Genomic DNA, 25,665 nt, shown 5'->3' on the forward strand with positions numbered 1-25,665 from the left:
GCAAGTAAAATAAATGCACATTTTTATGCTTGTTTTTTTTTTTTTATTATTTTTCCGCGAATAAACACAATTTTTCGATCGTTCGCAATTGTATTGAGAACATCGCATGTGCGCGGCCGAATTTCAAATGAATACGTTCGGTTTAGATATTGTATCATTACTGGGCCTTTCCATCCTTAATACGGACATCAAAGAACACAGTAACTTATTTTATAAGATCGAACGTTGACGCACGATTAGCCGAAATGTATAAACTTATTTATTCATCTATCGATAACCCCAGCTTCCAGCAATAGGCTCGATATCTAATGGCGTCGAATTTATTTGTACCGATAAGAAATGACTCGATAGATAATTTCTATATCATATCAATTCTTTTGTGACATTGTTATGTGAGAAACCGATAAATCCAATATGTTAGGAAAACATGTATTATTTTTTATAAATTCATTAAAATGATGTATTACTACTCTCAATTGAAAAACGTTTTATTTATTAAAATGTTTAATGGGGTGAAATATATATAATATAATTATAAAGATACGACAATTATGAGCGTCACGTGGCGCATGAATCTTGTCGAATACACGAGGCTTGAAATAAACAATTGTTTAAACAAATAAATTATTCTCGAAACAGCCACCACTGTATTCCGGAAAGGTCGAAGGTCATTTATTGCCCTCATTCGAAAAGACACTCATACTGTTATGTGCCATCCGCCATATACGTTTCTATCATATCTTTTTCAGTCCCGCCTGATAAAGATTCTTCTCAAACTCTACTAATGTGCGTATGACAAGCGTAAAGATAATATACATGATGAGTGGGCAGGCTTGATAATTAAGCCGAAAGTTATCGACCTATCCGAATTGACTGACATATGAATTTAATATTGATCTCGAGCGATATATACTCTAACTTTTTTATTATATAAGATGTAATAATAAATAAGTTTCTTATATAAACATATTAATATTTATAAATTAAAATTTATTTACATGCAACAATTCTTAAATTTAATTAATTATACAAATTGTTTTAATTGTATATTATTGCATAAAACAGTACAACTTATATATGTAGCAGCAATTTTTTGATTTGTAAACAAATTATTGTTTGTATGTATGTGTGTGTGTGTGTGTAAGACATTTTAAACATATTTAAGCCCGAAATATTCAAAAATCAAATGCAAATTTATTTAAAATACAAGCCTTCGATATTGAAATTTAATCGAGATATTGTATATTTAGACACATTCTAGATATAACTTCAAATTTCGAATTCTATTTTTTTGTATTGCCTGCGACACATATATTTTAAAATTAAAAAAAAAGCACGTGTACACAAATATCCCCCAAATTTGTATTTTTGATTTATTCATATTTTTCATCTTTTTGTATTTTTTATCTATTCTGGCCAAACTTAGATTAATTTTTATTACAAAGGAAGTCCTTCGAACAGTCGTGAGCGCGAATGCTTAATGAGAGGTATTGGCGAGCGTTGTGCGAGCCTCGTCGATTGGACGTAGCCCGAAGGCGGCAGGCGATAAGCATTAGGATCGTAGGATGGGCGATCATTGCCACCTTTGTGCTGTGCCGTAGCCAGATCGAATTACGATCAGTGATCTCCTGGATAGAAGGTACTGCGGTCGCAGCAACCCGAAGGGATTTCCAGAGGACCAACGACACAGATTGACCCTAAGCAAATGACAAAGCGCGGATGCACGGCGGGATGCAGAGAAAGAGATCCAGGAGGGGTCGGTTAGAATGTGGAGCAGAGAGAAAGGATGAATTTCAGAGACACAGGGTCAGCGAAGGAAATACGGGAATGAGAAGGAAGAGAGGAAGAGGATGATGTTTTAGAAGCAACGGCATCCTAACCGAGAAGGGAGGGTAAAACGGGGTGAGATCAGAGGGCGATCTTCTCGGCTACCCGCAATCTGTCCATTTGTCCACACAGCTCCCAAGAATCCTGGCGGCTACCTTTTCGGAGTTTAGGCCAGTCAGGCAATACAGCAGCAATCCCTTACGTTATCGACACTACCGGAAATCAACTTCGATCCCTATTTATCGCTGACCGACAGTGGTTCTCATTGCGAGTAATAATAACAATTTATCATATATGTATACGTATATATTTAATCATTAAAATATTTATAACATACTACGAGTGATCAATAATATAAGAAATCAAATATCTAAATCATTTCAGAAATATAAAATATTGTTATTTAAAGTAATATTTTTTTTATATATGTATATAAAGAAAATTATTATTTTAAATAATATTTCAAAACTATTCGTAATTGCAATGAAAAGTTTATTTTCTTATTTTACTATCATTATTATTGATAATATCGGACGGATTTCTGGCGTGACCGATTTAATCGTATATTATCTCGAGCTGATGCGATTGTAATTGATTGCAATCCGAAGGAAATTAAAAAGGCACGTCTGTCATTGAACTATTACTTTAACGGTTGCTTCTGCTAAGCTAACAAGTTCCTTGAGCATTGTGTTTCCGCACGTATGCTGGCATTGCCACTTCTTGTCATCAAAATTAACTCATTAACGCCCACCGGCTTCGGCTTCGGCTGCCAAGAATAATTGACTCCGCCATAGAGATTTGGATGGCTGCGCGGTATCAACATTTGTCAAACAAGCCGAAAGTTTTGCTTCAACAAGTACCTTTGGAAAGGACAGAGAAATATTGCGACACGTCGCATACATTTTCGCGAAATATGACCGATGCAAAGCGGTCGCGCGCTTGAAACGGCGAGTCGACAGATAATCGACGAGAAATGATGTAAAAGAAATCTCGCGTGCTAGCACACAGGATGAATGGATGGATACGTGATACGGAAGCGAATAAAATATCGCGTTATAATTAGTACACGATTGTAACGGGATTTATCTTTGCAGTATTCTTTCGCCCTATACCTGCTTAATTCTCTTATCGCAAATTTTGTATGTACTTTCCCGAAATTATTTATACATTGAAACTCGTCTCGTGCGTTCTGTACACTTCATCTAAAAACGATGAAGCCTTCAGAATGATGTCAAGATAATTTTATTCTGTATGGATACAGACATATCAGAACGCGTTACGAAAATGAAGTGACACATGCAATTGCATGGTTGGCAATTGCACCAGAAGAAAGACGGCGATAACAAAATGCAACGACATTTAAATAAGACGGACAGTTAAACGAGACTGTCTTACACATGTAATTCAACGTGTCATATCGTAATCACGTTCTTGAACGTGATACTACATCGCGAGAGAGTGCCGAGAAGAGCCGAGAATTTAATTAACAATAATAACGCGAGCGATACAAATTACGGCGCAGAAGAGCCACTCGAAACTGTACTCTAGCAAGGTGGAACAAACAGGCGGAAGCGCAACGTTCTATTTACACTTATGGTATTAAAAAATTTCCACGTTACGTGTCGCAAAGTAACGATGGGAAGCGTGAGAATAACAAGCGCGAAACGACTGAAGAGAACGAATAGCAGTAGAGAGAATAAATGGTAGAGAGAAACTGGTAGGAAAGAGGATAAGGGGGAGGAGATGAGAGTGTAAGGGAAGGAAAGAGAGAGAAAGGACGCATGCCAGGTAGGGAGAAGGAGGTTGAAGAGAGAGAGATAGAAAGGTAACAGCCGTCAAAAGTTGCCGAACTAATAGGACGATTTTCAACGCGGAGCGTTTAATTAAATTAATTATATGCGCACCTCGCCCGTAATATAAATTGTGAGCAAGCGTCGAGGATGAACGCGCGAGAAGGGGAGGGTTGAGAGTATCGGGTGGTTGGCGAGCTGCAGCGCGGATGCAGACCGCGGGGAGGAAGAGGCGGGGGCGAAATACCGTCGTGCAGCGATCGCCAACTTTGATAGTTACATTTCATCCATCTATCCCAGATACATTTGCCGCGGACTGCCGCGCGGCAAAGTTCGAAATCGGCTAACGGCACCGGCGGCGAAACGATTGCCTGGGTCGCGCCACACTTTCAGAGGCCGCGTTTACACGTACACATGTGCGAATATGCGTTCACCCGATAAAAGTTAAGCTACCGACACTCAAGACAATAGCGCGCTACCGCGTCCGTAATCTGCACGTGTTATCGCGCGACGTGCTATATCCTGCGGCTCGCTTCTGATGCAATTTATCCATTTAATGTCCGACATACCGCAATCTATTTTCGCGCGATGGACTGTACCCTTTCATGCTTCTCCGAGCCGCCGAAAATTTCTATTAGATAATCAGGAAAAGATAGGCAAATATTTTTACATTTATATATCAAGAAAGATTATGGCTGTTTGCTGTGTTGAAGAAATGAAACTTATTGTTAGGTACACAAATAAACGAATAGAAATAAAATTTATAATTTTATAATTTTAAAACAACACTTTTTTATACATAATATAATGGAGATATAATTATTGCAATTCGACCTTCGTTCATACTTGATGCTCATATCCATCACGATTGCTACGAATTACGTCGAGGGTTATCAGTTTTCCCTTTGTCCATCGTTTCAGTCTCGAATCCTACGTGCCTCCACGTCGATCTGAAAAGCTTTCGCCAGTCTGGCGTTCAAGCACGGAAAAGCGACAGACGGACGAAGGAGGCAAACGTCTACACGGACACGCTCACGTATACGCATACGCGTCGAGGCACACGTTTAGACATCAGAATAGGTAGATGCTCGCCCCCGCATGCATCCCTCCACGGTTTCTACATCTCCGCGGATAAAGCGGTAAGCGGACTCGCGCGCGCACGCACGCACACACACACACATACACACACACACATGTATCAGACACATATACACGTACCTATACAGAGATACGAAGCAGAAGGGTAAAAAGCGAACTTTCCAGGCGGATGGCGATTCTTGCGAGCCAGACGGTAAATACATTTTTAAATAAGAGTTTTTTGCCCCGATCACCCCGCGCCCTCCGCCCCGTTCCCCTCCTTCTCCCGCTCCTCTTCCGCTCGGATTTCGTCCCCGTATCGAGAATTATCCTTTGGTTTGTGCATTATCCTTCGGATCGCGGGTGGGGTAGCATCAAAAGGCATTCACAGACCGACCTGAGCCGCCTCTACCTTCTCCACCTCCTGGCTCGGATCCTACGAGCCCAACTCGAATCCTCATCCCTTCGATCCACTGTCTGACTTGCGGCGGGCATCACTACTTAATGCTAGCATAACAGAGGGTGTATCCATCAATCGCGATTTTCTACGTATTCTTATCCGCGATATATTATACATTATATCTAAAGCGATTCCATGTTATACAATTCAAAAATTCACTCTACATATGTGAAGTTGATAGAAGTATATTTAAAAATCTTTTCTCCAAAATCAAAATACAATATTGTTTTGAGCAGCAAGAACTAACCGTATGCAATTTGCGTTTTATTACGCATATATCCTTTCTAGACAAACGTTATACCTGTATCCATAATATCCGAGATTCGATAATAATTCGCGCCTCATTGGCGTTGACGCCTCACCGCATCTTTCGTCCCGTTTTTTTGCTCGAGCTATTTCCTTGCCGCTTTTTATCCTGCTGCGTCCTCATCGCTCGAGTTCAATTGTGATTGATCACCGGCGGTGATTGAGGATTCGAAATGAAAGCCTCACGGTACACCGGCAAAGACAAAAAGACGAATCGTCGCTGCCCTTCTTCCGGAATCAAACCACTCTCCCCTTCTGCCACTTTTCCGTCTCTCCTGCCCTTCCCCTCTCGGCCGATCTCTCTCTTAACTCTGCGCCTCTTGCCCCCGACCACAACCGCGAGCGGTACGAATAATGGAGTAAAATTTATACGACTCCATATCGGTACGATAAAAAGACAGGCAGACAGACAGCCGAGCGAGCGAGCGAGCGGGCAGCCAGCGAGGCAGCACAAAGGCAGGATTAATTTTAAATATCATATACTTGTGCCGACGTAAAAGCGAAGGTGGAGCCGAGAGGGCTCCATCGCGGAAAACCCCGGACCACGACTGATAAGTTATGTCTTCATCGGGGCTCGATACAACGTCGGCTTTGCGGAAGATTTTCCTTTCGGATGAGGAAAGATATAGAAGGATCAAGCAATTTATACGGTAGCTAAAAGAGTCATTCAGATATCTCGCTTTTATACCGATGTCTTGTCATGCGTGTTAATTGCTCTCGAGAACGAAATGTGCCGTTTTATAATACACGTAATTTTTATTGATATTACAACACAGAGTTTGATTTACTCAATGCTCTGAATTTATTTATATGCATTTCAATAAATAATTTATAAGTTGTTTTTTCGGCAAATAGAAGAACACGCGCGCATAAACAAAAAGTATTTTTACATCACAAAATAATTTCATTCGAAATATTTCGCGATAATTTAAGCGATTACGAAAAGTCGTATCGTGGCGCGATTTCAGATCTTCTATTGGATGCACTAGAGCTATACATATACATATTTAATTGGATTAGTGAGTATTATTTACTGGTGTTGCTCATCTCATTTGGCGACCAGTTTGTTCAATTTATTTAATATTTTGCATAAGATTCGCGCGGTTGCGCCAAGGAATGTCTCGTTATTATTATACTTTCAATTCTATATTTCTAAGTTTCGCGCAAACACCTCGCGAGTCAGCTAACAAGCCTTTGACATTCTGCCAATCGACGGGACTGCATATATATGTGGCATTCGAACGTATGTATGTCGCGATAGATAATACCGCGCAATCCATCGCGGAGGAAATGCTACTGACAATCCGCCGTTTTTCGTCGACGTTGTCGTTTATTATTATAACCATCGACCCGTTGCCGCTCGAAATAAATTCATCGCCGCGTCGAAAAACGCGTCGTTGCTGCGCTGCCGATGAGAATTATGTGTCCGACATACGTAGATATAAATGTGTCTTGAAAATATTCTTGAGATATTAAAATTTATCTGATTTGAAATATATCGAATAAAATAAAATATGTAGAATAAAGTAAAAAAAGACTTCAAAATGAGAAATATTCTGTTTGAGCATCAATATAGAAATGCAAAATAAAAATAAATAGTATGCCCTACTCATACGATAAGTATACGCGCTTGTTATTATCATATTTCATCATGAGAGTACAAGACGTTTTCACGAAAGAAACTGGAGCTCAGCTATCAATTACGCGAAAGTTAGCGGTATCGATAATCGCAAACCGCAGAAACCGCTGCTCGTTATCATAGGAAGCCCGCTTAAAACCGTTCGATCGCGATGCACGTCGGTTAGAATCTGAATTCGCAACAAGGAGCAAACTCGCATCCCCCTTTTTTCGTTCGTCTCCTGCGCGTCTCGGATTTCAAGTACAATGAAATTATCGGCTGCCATTCGCCGTGAACTCGAGGTAGAGCAGCTTCCAGGCGACGTGGGAGAAGTCCGCTCTCGCGAGAAGGATTAATCGTGAATTATCAATCGAGTCGAGTCGAAAGTCGAAGGAGGAACGAGCGAGATAGAAGCGGCGAAACGGAAGAGGAGAAGGAACAGGAAGGATATCCCTGCCGCTCGAGAAGGCCCGGAGGGCTTGCTGAACGACGTTTCTGGTTAATCGCGTTTGCGGAAAAACGGAGATAATTCCCGTCGTCCGTCTGGACGATGGAGGCGTGTAGGTTGTAGGTGGAGAAAGGTATAGGTAGGATATAAAATGTGCGCGCGAACCGTAGGAGAGACGGGGGTAGGGGGGAAACGGTAGGAGAAGAAGGAGGGCGGAAGGACGGTGTCGCTGCAGGAGGGTAGTCCACCACCTCTTGCATGTACGGTGGAGGTGGGATTTTTTATACATACATACATATATATATATATATATATATATATATACATACATACACATATACGGAGAGAAAAGGTAGGGGATGAGGATGAGAAGGAAGGGTAGAAGGAGGAGGCGGAGGTAGGGACTGATATTCGCGGGCACACGGAATTTTTAACTAGCCCGGGCAGCCTTTAGTCGTTCCGCCGCGAAAGCGCAGCAGAAAAGTTATGAATCTAATTTTCAGCGTATTTGTGTCTCGGCCGCACCCTCCTCTGCCCCCGGCCACCCCACCGGCTGCTCCTCCAGCACCCCCGCGTCCATCCTTCGTTCTATCGCCATCGCCACCAGGACCACCTATATCAATCCCTCTCCCCGCGAGTGTCCCTGTATCTCTTCCCCGCTCTCTTCCGCTCTCATCTCCCGTTCTTCCTCACTCCCAGAGCCTCCACCTACGTCTCTTTCCGTCCGTATATACCTCCCCTCCGTCGTTCGCTTTCGCGTAATAAAGCTCGCGCGCGCGGCTTCGTTAGGTTTTTATCTCCCGGAGAAAAAAAGAATTAATTTCGAGAGACGCCACCGTTTTTCTGCCAGTACTCTCTTCCGTTTCATGTACGCGAACGCGCGTTCGGAACGCCGACAGGAGCTTCATTCTTTCGGTATTATCTTCTTCGGTGAGATTGGAAGATACGGATGATAGCCGGCTGACCAATGGGGAAAAGTCGATGGAAAGAAGACTGTGGAAAAACGAATTTAACTACTTATACCGTAAAGATGAATAATTTTTTCTTTACCGAAAATTGTTAAATGTGCAATTTCCGTAATTTACAACAAATCAAAATTTTAAAAATATTATTGCTCAATATATATAAGTTTCAAATTATATATCAATTTTATTAAAATTATATCCTTTTTTTATATTCACATTATTATTTTATATATTAAATATTTTTTTAAAGTTTTCAAAATATAATTTAGAAAATAGAGAATTAACACATTAATTACTATCTATATAGATATTCCAATAAGCTAAAATTAATTAATAAAAACGAAAATCGGATAATAATGAAACATTTTCTACATCGTTCGATAATAAAAACGATCAATTTAGAATTGTTGCATAGAAAGCAGCATGTAGCGCAAGAAAGTCTCCATACATCAAGTTCGACTGGCCGCAACTATGTACGCCGCGTGCAGTAATAATTCAACGGCGCAAACGAGCGCGAACTTTACAATCCTTTGATCGGCGCAATAGAGACCGGTATATATTTCGCGATGTATCGTCTTTGCGAATCGAGCATGTAATTCTCAAGCTCGGCTTTTAGTCACGGTTGTGAGTAATAATTCCATCTGGTACCTACTTTCCGCCGTACCGACACACATAAATTCGATAGCATATATATATATATATATATATATATATATATATATATATACACATATACCCACATATACACTCACACATATCGCGTTCCAGATCGACTTCACGTGCACGGGGCCAAGTCATGACAATACGCCATCGCGGCTCGTTTCTATAAATCTCTTGTGACCCGATAAGAAAAGATTGCCTACCGATGAGGTGGCCGAGCAGGCTGCCACCCCATCAACCGACCGCCAGCCATCCCGGTTTCTCCTCTCCCCCTCTCCCCCTTTCCCACTACCCTTTGCCCGAGAGCGTGCTGCCTGCAATACACCTCGGGCGCGCTCGTGTCGACGTTAAATCGAAGGGCACGGGCATTAACTGTCTCCTTTCACCTCCACCTTATTCCAGCGACGACTACCAACCCCCATTACCGACTTCGTAAGCTCGCGTGCTCGATGAAGTATATTTAAAACCGTAATTACGATACAATCAGCGGGCCCCGTGACCAGATACGCATCTCGATGTGGAGGTGAGTATGAGGTCGATCGATCGGTTCGAACTGGAGAACCTTTTTTAAAAAGCTAAGGGTAAAAGAGAGGCGCACAAGGGTGAGACCCCACGCCGTTCGCTCTTTCCTCCTCCCCTTTACATCGTCGCTGAGGTCGGCAGAGAGGAAAGCGGACTCCCACCGACTGTAGACTGCGGAACAGACGCAACCACGCACCCGCACACGGGTACGTGTGTTCATGCACGGATGGAGGATGGAGTAAGTGAGGCGAGGGGGGACGAGTTTTACACGTCGCGCAAAAGTTAGTTCCTAATTATTCAGATTTTCTAATTAATGTTTCAGCCGACGATGATGGAGCATGCGGGGTCGTCTTTCCTCTCCCTCTTTTTTCCTTTATCGCGTACACATACGCACAACTCGAGCGAGACCGCGGCCATTCCTGATTGTACCGAGTGAGTTAGGTGATATAGATGGAGGACCGTTGCCTATGAATAATTCGACTTCAAGATACACCGCAACGCTAATGCACCGAGATATCTGCATGCGCGTAATGAAGTTGACATAGCGTTATCGATTGATGTAAATGTTGTCAACAACAACTTAAGATGCTACTAAGAAATCTCCCGAGATGATGTTAATATATCTAAATTATAAATACATACATTCGGAACATCGATGCCAGCAATAGCGATAAAATTGAGAACTGTCAGTCAGATCTAGAAATTGAAGACGAGAACGAAAAAAAAAAGAGAAAATAAAACATAAAACAATGATAGAGAGAAAAGCTTTTGTTTTAAAAGAGGGATTGATTGTAATAAGTTACATATCGCGAGATTTTATATTTTGTATTAGTTAAAATTTATGAAATGAGTTATATTTAACGATATAATATTAACTGCCCCTGACGTCTCGAACAGACCAATCGAGAGAAGCCGGTAGGCACTCGTGTTGCACTTCCAACCCACGTCATTTTCACTCGAGTGCAAATATTCCCACGTTTTTGCCAGCCAACCTCTTTCCTATTCCGTATTTCTCCGGTTGGTATCCTCGAGTCGAAACTCTCAATACCGCGAATCTCTTTTCGCAAATACCGCAAAATGGATTTCAGATGAAACGTAATGTCTAGAAAAATTTCTATATTCCATATTGCATATTGGTATGCAATATGCAAAGTAATATGTATTTTTCTTAAATATTATTTATACATACATATAAAAATGTATTAAATTATTTTCTGCAAATGAGTAAATATTTGCAGATGTCAATTAAAAAAATATATTAAAATGAATCAATTAAAATACATAAAGTAAAATAATAAATAAGTAAATTTAATTAAAGAACATAAATTTTGTACATATAACATATATATCGATAACTTAATCTATTATTTTTAGATAAAAAGAAATGCAGCTTGATCGCGTGGAATAAATTTTCATGTGTCATTCTCTTTACGTATACGTCAAAAACATGTGTCGCTAAATATAATCTTAAAAATGCGTCATATGACTCATAATTAAGATCTTACTTAGAAACGCTTATATAATCATATAAAGATTCTAGTTTCTCCGCCCACTGATCGGTATGTCAGTTCAACGTAAGTCTAATCTGTTTTATGGCGGACGGCGCCGCGGATACTTCACGAATAAGTATGCCGTTATGTGCTATATATTCGTTATATATACAGTGTATACATATAGACACGTAATCACTGTGCCGGAGGCATGATAAAATTTGTCGTTTCGTCCGAGCCGCGCGACCCGATTGTTTGTCGCGCCGTATCGCCGTGTGTTGCGCAGTCGATTGCTCCTTATCGCGCTAATTATCAGCAAATCTTCCTATCAGGGCAAATATATGGTAATATCGTTATGGATATACTTACGGGCCTATCATCGGCGTTACCAATATGGCGGCCGTTACCGATATCTCGTTGCTCGATTCATATATCGCTACGTGATCATCGTTGATCGTAAGTTGCGACCCACAGAAAGTACTGATTGGTTAATACGAATTTATCTTATCTAACGATAGACATTCATTTTAATGTTATATTTTTTTAATTATATCAAGCATATAATTAAAAAAAATATATAATTTTTTTTCAAAGAAAGAGAGAAAGAGAGAATAGTATGATTATTAAGTTATAATTTAATTTTTATTTTAATACAGTATAAATATTATTTAATATTAAATATAGAAATTATGTAAAAAAATTTTATAAAATATAGATATGTAAAGTATACAGCATAATATTTAAACAAAAAAAAAAAAAACATAGTTTTAACAATTTACGTGCGGCACTTATGTTAATATCACAAACATATCAATATCTGAATCATATAATTAGTGCGATCTTCTGGTAATTTAACTGCTGTTACAAAAATAAAATTTTTATAAATTTTACGCAGAATTTTAAATTGTCATTAAAACACAAGGCGAAAGAGAAAAAGAAATTCCATCGTTGCTCAAAGAGCATTTGTCTGTCGTCGTCATTGCAGTCACACCGGAAGTACAAAACAATAAAGTATTCGGTTTTTCTCAGATCGTCGACTGCACTTCTATTTATAAAAGAAAAATTGATATTCCGTCCTCTACAAAGTAGCTGGTGAATTTTTAAAAGTTGAGCTGTTGCATTTATGCACGTAACAAATAAAAAAAATGTATGCATCTAAATGTTATGTCTGCGAATTGCTGCGTATTTACTCTAGTAAGACATTGTATCTATTCCGAATGAGTATTTCGGTGCAACTTTACAAAAAAAAAAAATATTACAAGAGGAAGAGATACCCCGCTTTATGTCTTTTGCACGAAACGGCAGGCCGCACGTTTGTTCCCATGATAATCTCACTTCGTAGGACACGATACACGAGAATAGGATATGAGAAGGAGAAGAAGCGCGGATAACGCACTCGGTTATTTTTCGATCTACCGCGCTCGGTACATTAGCCAACGTGTTTTGAAACACTCGCCGAGCGTATTTGCCTTGGCACGAGTAGCACGGTGTCTCTTTCATCTCGCCACGCTGCCAAAAGTTCTATACTTCTTCTCGCTCTTTCTCCTCCTACTCGCTTTTCTTTGTCGTCCCTTAAGCACTTCGCGAGAGTCGAAAGAAGACGATTCGAAATAAAATAATTCTGAATTTCGCCGAAGTCGTTAAAGACTCATTTGCGATACAATTCTCGGAGACATAAAATCGCTCGGGTTTCGCAGTGTTATTATCGTTATTATTATTACATACGTTACTGATGTTAACGAATTGATAGATATTCAAACAACCATTTATTATACTTTCTGATATAATTGCGCCGATATGAATTTATTGCGCTACAATCAATTGACTGAATTTCCACCATGTCTTTTGGTAGCAATCACCTGTCAATCACCTGCACATACATCGTGTTATCCCGAGATAATCGGTGAAATATTTGAAAATCAATGACAGATAGGTTGAATAATTAATAATTTACATTTGCAATAAATGCAAATTAAACTTGTGTTACGCAATTATTTGATAATCGTAATTTCCGCAATTTAAAATTGTTATTTGTAAATAATATGAAGAAATATTTTTATCATGTATTATGTAAAATTTCAACGTCTTTTATTATTGAAATTTTATATAATCATCTTTAATATCAATCATCTTTAGACAACTTGTATCCAGCTTGTATCGCAATTTGACAAATAATGTCAACAAAATATTCAGAAATTCGTTGGTAAAGCATGATAACTTGATGCAAATGCACGACAGAAGGCCTACGATACATGGAGCATTAAAGATAAATAAATATCCATTACAAGTTTTAAAGCTGCCAGATTCTGGCGTTTAATTAAGATCAAGCAGCTGCGGGAAACAAAACGGGTGGTCGACACGGCAAAATACCGAAGATAAGTGCAGCAACAAAATAGCGAGGATTTAGAACCGCAGCCGTGACGAATTCAATTTGTCGCCGCGGTGCAAGCTACACAAAGGCTCGAAGGCTCTCTGCCACCTCGGCGTATGTTATTATTGCTACTATATCCAATTCCTCCAGCAACAGAGGCGAGGAGACATCAATGTTGATGGAACTCAAAGACTAAACATTGAAAACATTTCCGCTACTATAATTTATTGTTCAGTCGTTGTTGTTCGCGTTGAGAGATAAATCTAAACAAGACTTTTCAAGTACTTTGTGTACGTAGTCATTAATAATTATACAAGTGTATTGAGAAGACGATATTTACGAACACTCAATAAAATTTCTTGTCTTATGATCTAAAAATTGGCAGAGATGTGCCAGCGCCGTCGTTATCGTGACAGTTTAAGCAAAGCAAACATTGCTAGAGCCTCACTTTGTTGAGGTACCTAATCGAGGATTCGCAAACGTCTGCTACCGTGGCATCGAATCCGAGCACGCTCGTTCTACATCGATTCGATACCGTTCGTCGCGTGATTACGCGACAGGAAACGGAAACGATGAATCGCGGACGAGCGCGCTTATCGCGTCGCTTTATCCATCGCGCCAATTTTTATTATTGCCATGTTTATAGGATGTTACGCGGTTACGACGATTTTTAACATCTGGCCACATCCTATCCGGGAAAAAAGCGTCTCTCTCTCTCTCTCTCTCTCTCTCTTTCCCCCTCCGGCGATCCTCTCCGACTAATAATACATTGCAGGAACAACTCCGTATCCGCCTGTATCGAATTTAAATTTGACGTTCAAACGTTTCGTAAATGTCACGTGCGAGTGACACGCAGACCTAACGGAACCGGCGCCGAAAATAAAGAAATCTCCGTTTTCTGGCAACGTCCGCGTGCTGCTCGCCGCGGATCCGTGATTCAGACGCGCGACAAGAGTGATTTATTTGCGGAATGGCGAACAGGGCGCTTCTCGGAGCGCACGATTTAAATACGCGAAACGCGAGCCTGTCTTCGGGGGTGACGGACAGGGTGTCGCGGAGACAGCGAGGATCGTTCACAATGTCTTGTTGAAATTACAGGCGTGCCGTGATAGAGCATTCGGCCGATGGTGCGGCCGGGGCTACGACTTGTATACGACAACGATGGCTCTAAAGCGTTGAGATAATGAGCCGCGGGACACGAACGACGGCTGCATTCGCAAATTATCACCACTTCGTTCCGTGGCCGGATAATATATATTTACGCAAAAAGTAAAACGAGGCACCGTATGCGCGGTACTCGCGAACGGAGTAACCATCAAGATTTCCAATCGCTATAATCATACTCGAGAACGAAATTTTTCTTTCATCTAGAAATGTACACGAAAAAGATCGCTGGGTCGAAATTAATTATTCAAGATTGTCGAGAGGCAATTTAGTCTTTAATGATGTAAAAACTTGTTGATCGAAGTCGCAGAGTCGATTGATAAGTAATAAGTAATAAGTAAATAAAATGATAATTCTTATCAGTCGAAAAGAAAGATAGCTGATACCACTTGTCTTGTGTCATGACGTTTTTTTGAAATAAATAAGAGAAGTTTCTAGATTGCGCTACCGATATCAAGTGATGAGAATGTTATTAATGTACTGGAAAGCGCACGTGTCATCAACGAAAGCGGCGGATACGTGGAAATGAAGTACGTATTTACGAACATGTTTCTCTAAGATCTGTTATTCGAGGTATATTATATTAGGAAATATGCACACATCGCGTAAAATCAAATAATTAATATATTATTCTTAATGCATAATACGTGTTACAAAACGCTTAAAGAGACCGAGCGATTCGCGTTTTATTTGCAAAATTGTTCATATTCATTCAAGTGACGCGCGTCAGACATCTAAAACTATTAGCGGAGTAACAAGGATCCACAGTCACGTGAAGTGTGTACATCAATATATATATATGTGTCTGATAATTATCGATCCATCATAACGTACTTGCAAAGTCTCCATAATTCATGAACGTATTCTCGAGTATCGCGCGACTATCCCTCCCTCTCCGAGACATCTCGTTCCTCTTTCGGAGACACTATCGCATTATTTACTCCTCATTATCGTCCTTAAATCATCCCGTTGTTCGGGAGGGAACTTGAGAGAAACTTCCATTACCTCTCTTTAATCGACGAATAATAAAAATCATTCCGGCGCTCTACGGCGCGCGATGGCTTCTCAATAAAGACATTGTCCGTGGAACAAATTCTTATCCGTTAAAAGACGTCGGTGAGAACAGAACGTCCGCCATGTCCTCTTTTCGCTCACTCCCATTCCCCTCCGAGGGACAAGAGGACGGACGAACAAGGACCAAGGATACGACGTCGACAAGAGGAGGGACGGGATCGGAGATTATCGGCTCCGGGATTACAACGGGCTCCAAGGCTTCGAAACAAACGATTTTCCTCGCGCGGGGATGAAGGTACAGAGGAAGGGCGGACGATGGTTTGAAGGCGACAGAAAAGGAGGAGTGGTTGTTATTGGCTTTAAGGAGGATACTTATTGAACTCTTAGCGGCGTTTTTATCACTCCTTTCTCACGCGCGCGTCGCTTTAAGTGTTTTTGGCTTTGTTTAAAGGCTCGTGTACACCCACCCCCCCACCCTTCGCTCGCGCCACTGTTTTCACCCCTCTCGCATTATACACCCTTAACAGGTTACGCTTCCTTCTGCCTTCTACCCCTAACCCTTTCCACCACCGTACCGTACTCCTTTTCCTTTACCGCAAGATTTTTACGGGCTCGACCTCCTTACACGCCGCTTCGTAAACCACGCAAAGTGCACGGCACTAAAGGGTGCAACTACCACTTAGGCGCTTCCTGACCACTTCCGGGAGAAAAAAGGCTTCGAGTAGCGGCGGATAATTCGTATTCTGTATTACCTCTCGAAGATTTATCGACTTGGCTAGCTCTATATACCTTGTTCAATTGGCAGTTTAATCTATATAGCTCGAATCTTCCTGTACCTTGATGTACGTGTAAAAAAAAAAAACAGATTCTTTTTTTCTTTATATTAATAAATCATATTATCTTTAGATTTATTATTATTTATAACAATATATGTGTGGAGGTACATTTTTTATATAATTGTTAATTCTATGATATTAATAATAAGTTTCCTAAAGATATATCCACAAATTGCATAAATCTTATTTAATGATGACATATGCCAGAAATATATGTAGGTACTGTCTGCGCACTGAATACATTTTCACGCAATTATGTACGTGCAATTAATCGAGTTTGATTGCACATCTGTGAGAAGCGTACTCGGCATACCTCGCGACGCCACCCATTCCTAGACAAAACAAAACGCGACGGGATCACCTGTCTCACGAGACGGTACCGTAGTTTATTAGGCCGAATATTCGGCGGTAAAAGTGAGGAATGACCGTCATTATCTCCATTCATTCGCGTCGCGCGGCAGCTGCGCGTTGCAGCACGGCGTTGCAGCGGGCGGATGCTGCTGCGAGCGGAGCGCAGTTCGCGCAGTTTCTCGGCAGACGGTTCGCGGCTATTTTTGCGCCGGGGCCGAAAACCGCGCGCACGCGGGTTCCTCCCTCCCCCGGGTTATTTACCCTCCCGATAAATATACGATAATGTTATCGCGCGCGAGGTTCCGAAGGAAACCGCGGACCGGCGAATCGTAATAAAAGGTCCGCCGCCGCATTCCGGCGTTTTAACGATCCGAGCGAGCAACCGTACCCGAAAGTCCCGACATACCGTTACTAAATATATATATTGGGATGCGTCTATTCAACCAGGCGCGACCACATTAATGGACAACAAGTCTCGCATTACGAAGAGAGAGAGAGAGACAGAGATAGGAAGGGAGGGAGGGAGAGGAAGGGATACGGCTCGATCTCCGGCCCTTATACGCTTTTCCAAATTGACTTCGTTATCTTTCGATAGCTGATCAGGCTATCGTTCGTTACACGTTCGCTACTCGTGTAGCCGCAAGCGCAGGGTTTGCGTGGTTCCACAAGAGCGAGTAATTTGAAACGTTTATCGCGAATCTAGGTCCCGATCGTGTATCTTTCGCGGAAAAAATGCCACGCGAGAGTTGTGAAACGGGCTTCACCCGAATTCATTATCTACCGTTCGTACGCCAATCATGTTGCTACTATTAAATGCGATTCGCCATGCGAAATCTACACTATCGCCCCTTCCTCTATAATTCATATATATGTAAGCCTACTTTATAAATATACATATATGATTTGTAAAATATAAGCATAAAATTATATGAAATAATGCACGAAAAAATAATTCGATCTCAGTATTATAATATTAATGTATATTTGTTATCGACCAATATAACACACAATTTTTAAAATAAATAAGTAAGTAAATAAAATTCTTCTATATCTTCTTTAATAATAATAATAATATAATAAAATAATTTTTTAAATGTAATATACAAAAGAGAGGTATTGGTTATTTTTATTACTATCTACATTAAATATGATTACTTTTTTGTGCGTCTTCTTATTATCTATCAAATATAAAAATCAATTGATTACTACTTGTTGCAATGCTAAAATGTTTTTCTACATTTAATTTCACACTAAAATATCAATAAACTAGCTTTCAAAAAACCTGCCAGAATTTCCAATCTATAACCTTGTAATCATCAATTAAAAAATTTGATTGAAATTTGAAGGTGTCTGCGCGATGACAACATCCAGTTATAAAGGGATGAGTGTCAGGTATGCATGCGGTATACGAACGTGATTGCGTGGAACAGAATGGTGCGGGCGAATGAAGAAGGAAGGGGGGACAATAAACCACCGAATACGGATATCGAACACGAGTAAGCAACGTTAGTCATTCACTTCGACATGCCGCGGCTCACGCGTGTCTGCACGCGGAAATCGCGCTAACATACACGCGGTGGTTTTGCACGTTACAACCCCGAGTTGGTTAAGCCGCGCGATCGCTCGTGAACGAATGTTCGATTTATCAATCCTTTCGTAAGCCGTGAGAATCTGCCTCGCTTGTTTGCCATTATCTACTATTTTATTATTTACACTGAGAAAAAAAAAGTTGTTTATTTAATTGAATTTGTTCAACTAATTATCATTCTTTTGAAATATCTAAGTATTTAAGTCAAATATATATCATGTTAGATTTAATATGTTGTATTTGACTCTTAAATATTTCAATTACAAAAATGATAATTAGTTGAACAAATTTAATCAAACCAACAACTTTTTTTCTCAGTTCTACGCGCGGTTAATAATAAAAAAATTCATATATATATATATATATATATATATATATATATATATGTGTATGTGTTTATTTTTTTCTACAACCAATTGTTAAGCAATTGAATATTTTTTATTCCGTTAACATATATTTTTCAATATTTAATTAAAAATAAGAAAAAAATAAGATAATATAAAATTATTAACAATTTATATATATATATATATATATATATATATATATATATATATATATACACAAAGAGAGTTCTCTAGGACTTCTCTGAGATTACGATCAGTATTTCGCATGATATTACACGAGAGAGCAACATTTTAGTAAAAGGACTCAAGTTTGATCCAACTCACCTCTTTGTCTTTGGCCTGCAATTCTTGCTCGAGGTTGCTGTTCGGCGTCCTTCTGGGATTGCTGGCATCGTGTACCTGCTGTTGATCACTTCCCTGCGGAGGCTGGGACAATTGGTGTCCCTCAGTCTTGGAATTGCTGTCATTCGTTGCGGCGAGCTGTTCTTTCAGTGCGGCTATTTCTTTCTCCGCCGAAGTTGCTCTCTGAAACGAAAAGGAGAGAGGATAATGAGTGCCTCATGAGCGTTAACATTCGCAATTTATATCAGCACGATTTACTCGAGAACTTGTATTCGCCTTTTTAATACTCTCCTCGACCTAATCAAGCGCGCGAAAGACTGAGATTGCAATAAGTTAAATACAGTACTAATTCGAGTCGCGCCATTCATATCACGTGATATTCTCAAGAAATTCTATTGCTATAGATTGCAGTGTAAATTCTTTACACCGCAGACGTTCGGTGAACTAGTTTCAAGATTAATCAACCGACGAGAGAAAAATCTCTCTCGCTGTCTTGGATCCAATAATAATAACTGATAGCAGAGACGTATAATATTTTGAAATTCACGCGATTGTACGCGCGGTTTAATTCTAGGACGCAAGTCGGAATTAACGATACAGACGGATTTGCGCTCTATGCAAATTTTTCACGGCGGTCCCGATCGTTAAATTACCGTTGCGGAGCCGCGTGCGACGCGAAATCAATCAATTCTCGCCGGCTGTACCTAATTTCGCGGCTACGAAAAGCCGGCAAAAATAGAAACGGCGGCCCGCCGAGCCGTCATGCGAGATCGCTTTGATATTCTCAGCGCAGGAAATAGCGAGCTGGCGTCGCAGTTTCTTAGAACCCGAACATTGTAATGCATACACTCCGCCGCTCTCTATAATGTAATTCTTTAATTCTGAAATCGAAATTTGAAAAGTATATATATATATATATATATATATATATATATATATATATATATATCAAACCACTTCCCGTAGGACATGGCTAGCTTATAATATGTCATCGAGAATTACCTTTCTCTTAATTCCACGTAGCAAGTATTACACGTGATTAATAATTACAGTAGCAACTAGAAATATTGTATATCGCTTTTAATATATTTTTATATGTTTTCCTATTAATTGACGTACGTAATTCAAACACAGTTGTCGCTGTATAATGTGCCAGTCATAATAATTACCCTCGTGTGTCATGGCGTACCTTTCTGTTGAAACCGCTCGTGCATATCGGCGCGTAAAAGCACGACGCGCTGACAAGCGCGACGAAGGTGTAACTCTCTCTCTCTCTCTCTCTCCCATTTCACTCTCTTTCTCTCTCTCTCTCTCTCTCTCTCTCTCTTTCTTGCGAAGAGAGACCATTAACGACGAAATACTTTCGGCGACTGCGTCTGCCTTTGCTAGATCTGCGGCAAAGCGCTCGTTAATTAGCATGCCAATCGCGACGCCTGCCGCGACGTTACCTCTTTACCGTTGATGTTACCGCGACCGTAAAGCGCAAACGACTGTCTTAAGCGTGGAGACACATGACGCGAAATCGACCCTTTTATAGATCGAAGCTTTCGAAAAAACGAGTAAAGTTCCCGTTGATACGAAAATAACGATGATATCTCTATCGTTAAAAGATAAGTACAGAGAAAGGATTACCTTTTTAAACTTTTCCCCGTAAAGTATCTAACAAGCATTGTCCCGCGCTTTTTCCCGCTTGGGCATTAATTATAACAGCCTTCAAAGTAACTCGACTCGATTCAGAAAATCGTCTCCTCTCTCTTCCATAGATGTAGTAATACTGCATGTTCCGTTCGTAAATGTTGCGTACGATTTAGAAAGAGGAGAAAAGTTTCGCCTTTCTTCTTTCTCTCTGTTCAATGTAATACTTGAAAAGAGCTAAAAGTATCCGAACATACAACACTTGCGATTAAGATAAGTACGCGATCTATTACATTTGTACATCTATACTCTTTTCTAGCCGCCTTCGCGACAATCCGACAGAGGGCGATCAGGAAGGGACTCGCGATCGTTAATAATTCAAACTAGTTATAATGGACACGTCCTACATCGCCGCGTCGCGACAGGTCTTGTTTGTCGTCTTCGCGATCAACAATTCGTTGGTGTTATTGATATATTAACGATTCGGCCCTTCTCGCCGAAATATAAGCACGTTTCGCGCGCGTAATTATATCTTATTCCATGGTAAATAAATTGAATTCGAAATTAATTGCAAGAGCATAGACGATTGTATCATGGCGTGCACGCTTTTTTCACGAAAGTTCGGTGCGAATCGTATGAAGCGAAGTGAATCAATTCCTTCCGGTAAGTCCGAATTATGTCCGAATACTAATAATCTCGATTAAAGTTTCGCGATATAGATAAAGAAAGTGGGTTATTCAAGTTAATATATGATAGTATTTTAATTTAAAATGAAAGAGAAAGAGTAAGAGAGAGAGAGAGAGAGAGAGAGAGAAAGAGAAAGAGAGTGAAATGGGAGAGAGAGAGAGAAAGATGGGAGAGAGAGAGAGAGAGACAGAGTGCAGAGCTACAGAAAGTAGAATTGCTAATATCGAAAAATTTGGCATTAATTGTATGAAGCGTGAAAAATCAGCGTAAATAAAAGCCAATGATATCTCAATCGCGCGACTCTTCTTACTTATTGGATTTCTTTTTCAGCTTATGTAAACACGAATATCGCCAAGTAGTGGCATCGCGACGTGTATCGATCTGTGTGAATGTGTGCGACGTTTCGCGAGGTACACATATGGTGTCGCAATCGGACGGGAGAGAAGTGAGGACGAGACGAGAGCGTGCTGCGCGAACAGAATCTCGGAGACAAGGAGAGAGGAGAAGGAGAAACACAGAGGCACCAGGCTACAGCAGGCAAGTAATGACCCATTGTTTCCTGCAAAAAGCCTTGACGATGTTATCGATAATTGCGAAATGATACGGGAAGCATAAATACATATCCGAGAGCGAGCTGTAATATACGGCTGTTCTAATAGCGGATGCGTATCGATAGCTGCCGTCTGGTGGCACATCCTGCGTATTTGTCCACGTGGACATACGTCAGGAAACGGTGCGCCGGCGGGGGAGCGGAGGGAGGGGGAATTCCGAGGACTCGCGGCGCGATAGAGACTCGAGAGAGGATCGCCGATAACGATCGTCCTCCCGTTCAGACCGATCGTTATATTAACAGCGGAAGTCGTTGGAGGATAATGGTTTTCTTCAAACGTCCCGAACGCGATCGAGCGTCATAACGCGTGATTCAAGCGCAAAAGATTCTGACAACGATGATTTATAGCATCGAAACGCGTATCGCATCGATGCGCATCGCGTTATTACTACACTAAATATTCAACCATCGCGCAAATAAGCGCGAACGGCGATAATTTGTAATTAAACTGCATTACGATGTACGGCTAATTTATATTTCCTATCACTACATTTTTGCATCGCCGAGAACGAAACGTACTTTTGCAAAAAGCATCGTGATATAAGAATGCGATGCGCGATAAGAATCACATCGTACGATACGCTCTAATGTTTTCGCTTTTATAAAAGAACGATATGAATATAAATTAAATTGCAGCAAAAATATATTTTTTTCATGATGTTTTGCATTCGCTCGAATTTATTGTTCCACATTAACCGTTGCTAAGAGTAGAAATTTTTCGAAACGGATAATAATGATATTAATAACGAGATCGCGATATCGGGAATAATAGATTGGTCGCGCAATGTTAGTGCGGAACTTTACATTATTATCCTATAGCGGCAATATAAGTATCCCCGTTATAGTTTCGTAGAACAATCGATCGCCTTCAACATGACGGATGTCTGTAAAAACTGACGTGGTTCGGTTCTGTTGCGTGTACGCCATATAAGGCACCGAATCATTCGCCACCGTAGCTGAGAGAGAGTGAGAGAAAGAGAGAGAAAGATAGTGCTCTTAAGACCGCGTAGCCTACAGCGATATTTTACCGTCGAATTCGTAATTATTTTAATTGGCTCCAGATGCTAATTAATGACCTAAACATATGCCGCGTTATATAGATCCGGCCCGATAGGGCAACCTATGCCGCCATCACCCCGGAGGCAGGGATCGGGGTGAGAACGCATGTGTTTGTCATTACATGCACTACGACGATTTTATCGCTTCTGAATAACATCCTCTGCCCCCTACCGTTCCCCTCTCGCCTCCCGCTCTACACCTTTCGTATCAGACGCAGAGAGCGTCGATCACCGATTAAAATAGAGTGCTTTTGCATCAATTTGTAATGTCACTATCCTGTTGAAAGGATATAAACGCTCGTTAATCATCCGATAAATTTCTAGAGCATGCATATGCAAAATTACGATATTACATCGATTTCATTCCTCTGACAAACAAATTAACCTTTAACTAGTCAAATCATGTAGTTCTAAGATTACGCTGTCTCTTTGAGAACTTTATAATGTCGGGATAAAATGACAAAATTGCCGTACTCATCATTGCATTGTTCGCGTCAGCGAGAAAATGTATCGAAACTGCCGAGAGCAGCTGTGTCGGGCCGCGAAAGGAATGGCGAGCGTAATAAAATACTCGGAGCGCATTTCGTGACACGATCGAATTACTTCGTTACATCGGATCGGCGATTGGGCAGCCGTCGTCCTCGTCTATCATTACGAGATGCTACTGGCAGCCGCCGATTTCGATTCGATCGTCCGACAGCATCGATTACACTATTCTTCGAACTTCGAAAAGGGAAAAGATCGGGCATCGCGATGTGTTAGCCGGCACTCTTCTTCGATCGGGTTGATCGCCGGGTGCTGCGTTGAATTAAACCTCGACGTTTCGTCTCGGCCTCGACGTACGTCCTACACCCCTTTTGCAAATTGACGGTTATCCGAGTTCCACGGTGCCCGACCGCGCCAATCGATCGGCACTCACCGATTCGACATAGGAAAGTAAGGGAATCTCAGTGCTTCCCGCACCGCGCGCGGCGCAAGAACTCTAACTGCGGGATTACACCTATACCACGGTCACGCACTTTGCGCGATCGCCGCTTCTACCGCCCGGGACGAAAGTCGAAAGAATCGATTTCCGACGCGCTATCGCATTGTGCACATAATGGCCGACTGGAAATGTGTCTGGATGGGATACGTTTTACTCGTTACACCGGTGCGATCATTAGAACTATCTTTTATCGGAATGTTTATTGTACATGGCGGTATTAATTTATTATCCACTGATGTCGTTTATTTTTAAAGTTTTTTTTTTTTCAAATCTATTACGTAAACATTTTCAATTCGCGTGAATAAATGCGCAGAAACTTGAATAACGACGAAATGATAGAAAAGTGATAGTACGATATATTCTCGAGGAAAAATTATAGTATAATACATTCTCGACGATTCTGAAAGTTATGAAAATTGGCAGACGAATAGGATTTGTATATCTTTGAGATTGACTGGCGGGATATTAATCTCTTCGCAGTCAATTTCAGGTAACTCTAGAGAATAAGATTTTTCGACTTCTCGTCGTCTTCCTCCTTTTTTACCTTTCTCTCTCAGCCGTCGAGCAAGGAAGATTGAGAATGGCAAAAAGCAGCGGCTCTTTCAGACGACCGCCATGGCGAGAGTCAGGTTTACCTCGGATCATTATAAAGTCCCAAGGTTTAACAATAAAAGCGCGACGGAGATTTAAAATTAAAGCTTGTACGAAAAACTTTACCGCTTTACGACACTCCTTTTATAGATTATTTTTATGTAAAAACCATCGTTTGTTACAATTTAAGAGTAACCGAAACTATATGCCGCCTTGCCTCTCTACGCGATGAAAAACATATATTGATGAGTAGGTTAACAAAAAGCATGTTCGGTATTTGCCCCGAATCGAACGCCGAGCATTCTTTGTGCGTCGAACACAGAATCCCGAATAGATCACGCCTTCGGTCGAGCTCTCTCCCATCTATTTTTATCTGTGCGCCCGGTATCATCGACACCATTCTTCTTTTCCTTCGTTTATTTTTCGCCGGTTGACTAATATAAGAGGCACGGGGAATTCCGAGGCAAACGGAATCGCAGATTTGGCCGATCGCTCGCGCGAAATGTAAATCACAGATAAGACGAGCAATGAACGGCATAATGAACGCGATAAAATGTCGCAGACGGTGAGTCGTAAGATCTTTTCGAATCGTCTTTTCGAATTTGAATGTCAAGTTTGGCAGGAGATAAGAATCGCTTAGACGAATGCCGCTGGCAAAAATACAATCTTACACTATTGCTAAATCAATATATATGTGCTATTATTGATTTTGTGAGAAAGAAAAAAATATTCCGACGATTTTTCGCACACTCTTGCATGACACTTTTAATGCTCGGCACATGCATATAAAAATGTATCATTTTTCCTTCCATCTTAAAATAGCACAAACACATTTTCTCCAACTATGTATATTTAAAAATGTGCGCATAGAATAGCTGATAGAGTACATTCCATCAATTGTCCGATACCGCCTTTCCGTGACA

General features: G+C 40.7%; 2 protein-coding genes across 6 annotated transcripts in view; both read right to left on the reverse strand.

Annotated features, from left to right (window-relative positions):
• LOC126848808 (retinol-binding protein pinta-like) overlaps positions 1–25,665 on the reverse strand; it is a 562,409-nt gene that overhangs the window by 276,451 nt on the left and 260,293 nt on the right. The window lies entirely within an intron of this gene.
• Positions 1–25,665, reverse strand: part of LOC126848768 (homeobox protein cut) — a 137,036-nt gene that overhangs the window by 47,449 nt on the left and 63,922 nt on the right. For all 5 annotated transcript variants that reach the window (XM_050589943.1, XM_050589946.1, XM_050589944.1 and 2 more), the window contains exon 3: positions 19,159–19,359. In XM_050589943.1, the coding sequence (XP_050445900.1) occupies positions 19,159–19,359 (201 nt within the window). The remainder of the gene's footprint in view (positions 1–19,158; positions 19,360–25,665) is intronic.

This window comes from Cataglyphis hispanica, chromosome 4 (assembly GCF_021464435.1).
Source record: "Cataglyphis hispanica isolate Lineage 1 chromosome 4, ULB_Chis1_1.0, whole genome shotgun sequence".
Classification (NCBI taxonomy): Eukaryota; Metazoa; Arthropoda; class Insecta; order Hymenoptera; family Formicidae; genus Cataglyphis; species Cataglyphis hispanica.